The sequence below is a fragment of the Calidris pugnax genome, unplaced genomic scaffold (genome assembly GCF_001431845.1).
Source record: "Calidris pugnax isolate Ruff unplaced genomic scaffold, ASM143184v1 scaffold802, whole genome shotgun sequence".
Lineage (NCBI taxonomy): Eukaryota > Metazoa > Chordata > Aves > Charadriiformes > Scolopacidae > Calidris > Calidris pugnax.
This window is the reverse complement of record NW_015091461.1, coordinates 1488-5187: the sequence shown is the minus strand read 5'-3', so window position 1 is coordinate 5187 and position 3700 is coordinate 1488. Positions and strand designations below refer to the sequence as shown.

The 3700-nt window shown below is 58.5% G+C and overlaps 1 protein-coding gene across 1 annotated transcript in view; it reads right to left on the bottom strand.

The window, feature by feature from the left end:
• Nucleotides 1-3587, bottom strand: part of LOC106899746 (class II histocompatibility antigen, M alpha chain-like) — a gene marked incomplete at its 5' end in the record, with an annotated part of 6530 nt that extends 2943 nt beyond the window's left edge. Inside the window, 3 exons of the mRNA XM_014961645.1 lie at nucleotides 10-135; nucleotides 236-517; nucleotides 3302-3587. Of these exons, the coding sequence (XP_014817131.1) occupies nucleotides 10-135; nucleotides 236-517; nucleotides 3302-3587 (694 nt within the window). The remainder of the gene's footprint in view (nucleotides 1-9; nucleotides 136-235; nucleotides 518-3301) is intronic.
• Between the last annotated feature and the right edge of the window lie 113 nt (nucleotides 3588-3700).

Here is a 3700-nt window from a genome sequence, read left to right as displayed (position 1 = left end):
GGGCCGTACCGTGGGCGTTTTGCCGCGTCAGCAGGATCATGGCGAGGCCCAACAGCGCCAGGAGGATGCCCAAGGCCATGGCGGCGCCGCACAGCGCCGTCTCCAGCTCCTCCGAGGGCACCGGGTTTTGGGGCACTACGAGGTTTGGGGGGGACACCAAGAAGGTTGAGGGGGGGTCATCAGGTCATCAACACCCCCCCTTGGTGTGTCCTCTCGCCACCCCCCCCGCGCTCACCCCAGTAGGCGACGACGGAGGCGTTGTCCCCCTCGCGGGTGACCACGCAGGAGTAGATGTCGCCGGCGGCGGGCGTCACCGGGAGGTAGGAGAAGCGGAGGAAGGCCAGGTCGGCCGTGGGGGTGTAGTGGGTGTGGGTGACACCTTGGGTGACGGGGACCCCCCCCAGCTGCCAACTGATGGCCACCGCCGGAGGGAAGATGTTCTCCACCATGCACACCAAGGTGTTGGCTTCACCCAACGCCGGGGGCTGCAGCGGGAAGACGTTGGCCACCGGGATGCCTGGGGAAGAAGGGACAAGGTGGGAGAGGATCCATCAAAGGAGCAGTTGGGTTGGAGGAGAACTTTGAAGGTCATCTACTCCATGAGCAGGGCCATCTCCAACCAGACGAGGTTGCTCAGAGCCCCGGCCCATCAAAGGATCAGTTGGGTTGGAGGAGACCTTTGAAGGTTGCTCATCTTTCAGGTTGCTCATCTGGTCCCGTTCCATCACAGGAGGCTTTGGGTTTCAGGGGACATTTGAAGACCATCTACCCTCAAGGAGATCAACCTGGTGTCATCTGAGGGTGGACTCGTTCCCCTCACCCAGGTCACAGGAGGCTTTGGGTTGGAGGAGACCTTTGAAGGTCACCTACTCCATGAGCAGGGCCATCTCCAACCAGATGAGGTTGCTCAGAGCCCCATCCCATCAAAGGATCAGTTGGGTTGGAGGAGACCTTTGAAGGTAACTTCTCCATGAGCAGGGCCATCTCCAACCAGATGAGGTTGCTCAGAGCCCCGTCCCATCAAAGGATCAGTTGGGTTGGAGGAGACCTTTGAAGGTCACCTGCTCCATGAGCAGGGCCATCTCCAACCAGATGAGGTTGCTCAGAGCCCCGTCCCATCAAAGGATCAGTTGGGTTGGAGGAGACCTTTGAAGGTCACCTACTCCATGAGCAGGGCCATCTCCAATCAGATGAGGTTGCTCATCTGGTCCTGTTGCATCACAGGAGGCTTTGGATTTGAGGGGACCCTTGAAGACCATCTACCCTCAAGGAGATCAACCTGGTGTCATCTGAGGGTGGACTCGTTCCCCTCACCCAGGTCACAGGAGGCTTTGGGTTGGATGGGACCTTTGAAGGTCACCTGCTCCATGAGCAGGGCCATCTCCAACCAGATGAGGTTGTTCAGAGCCCTGTCCCATCAAAGGTGCCCTTGATCCCACCCTCTATTTGGTTAATGAAGATATGGAACAGTACTGGTCCCAGTATGGACCCCTGAGGGACACCACTCCTCAGTAGTCTCCATCTGGACATGGAGCTGTTGACCACGACTCTCTGGATGCCACCATCCACCCAGTTCCTCATCCACCAAATGGTCCATCCATCAACTCCATCCAACCAAGAGAGGAGGACATTGTGGAGGACCACATCAAAGGGAAGATGGTGGCACATGTCCTTGGTGAAGTTCCCAGTATGGATCCCTGAGGGACACCACTCCTCACTGGTCTCCATCTGGACATGGAGCCATTGACCACAACTCTCTGGATGCCACCATCCACCCAGTTCCTCATCCACCAAATGGTCCTTCCAACTGAAGTGGATGTTATGGAGGACAATGTCACAGGGACAATGGTGGCACGTCTTCAGTGAAGACATGGGACACTACTGGTCCCAGTACGGATCCCTAAGGAGACCTCACGGTCTCCATCCAGGTGTTGAACCATTGACTCTCTGGATGCCACCATCCACCCAGTTCCTCATCCACCAAATGCTCTATCCATCAACTCCATCCAGCTGAGGAGGACGTTGAGGAGGACCATGTCAAAGGGATGATGGTGGCACGTGTCCTTGGCGAAGACATGGAACACTACTGGTCCCAGTATGGACCCCTGAGGGACACCACTCCTCACTGGTCTCCATCTACACATGGAGCTGTTGACCATGACTCTCTAGATACCACCATCCATCCAGTTCCTCATCCACCAACTCCATCCAACTGAGGAGGACGTTGTGGAGGACCATGTCAAAGGGATGATGGTGGCACATGTCCTTGGGGAAGACATGGAACACTACTGGTCCCAGTATGGACCCCTGAAGGCCACCACTCCTTGCTGGTCTCCATCCAGATGTCGAATGATTGACCACGACTCTCTGGATGCCACCATCCATCCAGTTCCTCATCCACCAACTCCAGCCAACTGAGGAGGACGTTGTGGAGGACCATGTCGAAGGGATGATGGTGGCACATGTCCTTGGCGAAGACATGGAACGCTACTGGTCCCAGTATGGACCCCTGAAGGCCACCACTCCTTGCTGGTCTCCATCCAGATGTTGAACGATTGACCACGACTCTCTAGATGCCACCATCCACCCAGTTCCTCATCCACCAGCTCCATCCAACTGAGGAGGACGTTGTGAGGACCATGTCAAAGGGATGATGGTGGCACATGTCCTTGATGAGGGTCCCAGTATGGACCCCTGAGGGACACCACTCCTCACTGGTCTCCATCTAAACATGGAACAGTTGACCAGGACTCTCTGGATGCCACCATCCACCCAGTTCCTCCTCCACCAACTCCATCCAACTGAGGAGGATGTTGTGGAGGACCATGTCAAAGAGATGATGGTGGCACATGTCCTTGGTGAAGACATGGAACGCTACTGGTCCCAGTATGGACCCCTGAGGGACACCACTCCTCACTGGTCTCCATCTACACATGGAGCTGTTGACCATGACTCTCTGGATGCCACCATCCACCCAGTTCCTCATCCACCAACTCCATCCAACTGAGGAGGACGTTGTGGAGGACCATGTCAAAGGGATGATGGTGGCACATGTCCTTGATGAGGGTCCCAGTATGGACCCCTGAGGGACACCACTCCTCACTGGTCTCCATCTACACATGGAGCTGTTGACCATGACTCTCTGGATGCCACCATCCACCCAGTTCCTCCTCCACCAACTCCATCCAACTGCGGAGGCCGTTGAGGAGGACCCCGTGGAAGGGACGCTGGTGGCACGTGGTGGTTGGTGGCCCACGGTGGGGCAGGGATGGGGCACACAACGCCCCACCACGTCACCTACCCTTGGACTCCGGGAGCTTGCCGGTGGCCAGCTCGCTGATGCCGCGGCGCAGGTCCTGGCAGAGGGTGGCGTCCTGCAGGAGCTCCTTGGGGGTCTCCAGGTTGGGGGGCCAGGGGGGGAGGTCGGGCAGGCGGGGGGTCCACTGGGAGCGGGGGAAGTCGAACCAGAAGAGCTGGTCGGCGTCGAAGGCCAGGGCCAGCCCCAGGGAGGGCATGGCCGGTTGGCAGAAGAGCACCTCGGCCAGGAGGTGTGCGGGCGGCTCTGCGGGCAGCGCCAGGGCAGGGGGTCAGGGTGTGGGCAGGGGGTGAGGGCAGGAGTGAGGGCAGGAGAGGGTGAGGGCAGGAGTGTGGGCAGGGGGAGGGCAGGGTGTAGGGCAGGGGTGCAGGCAGGAGGGGGTGA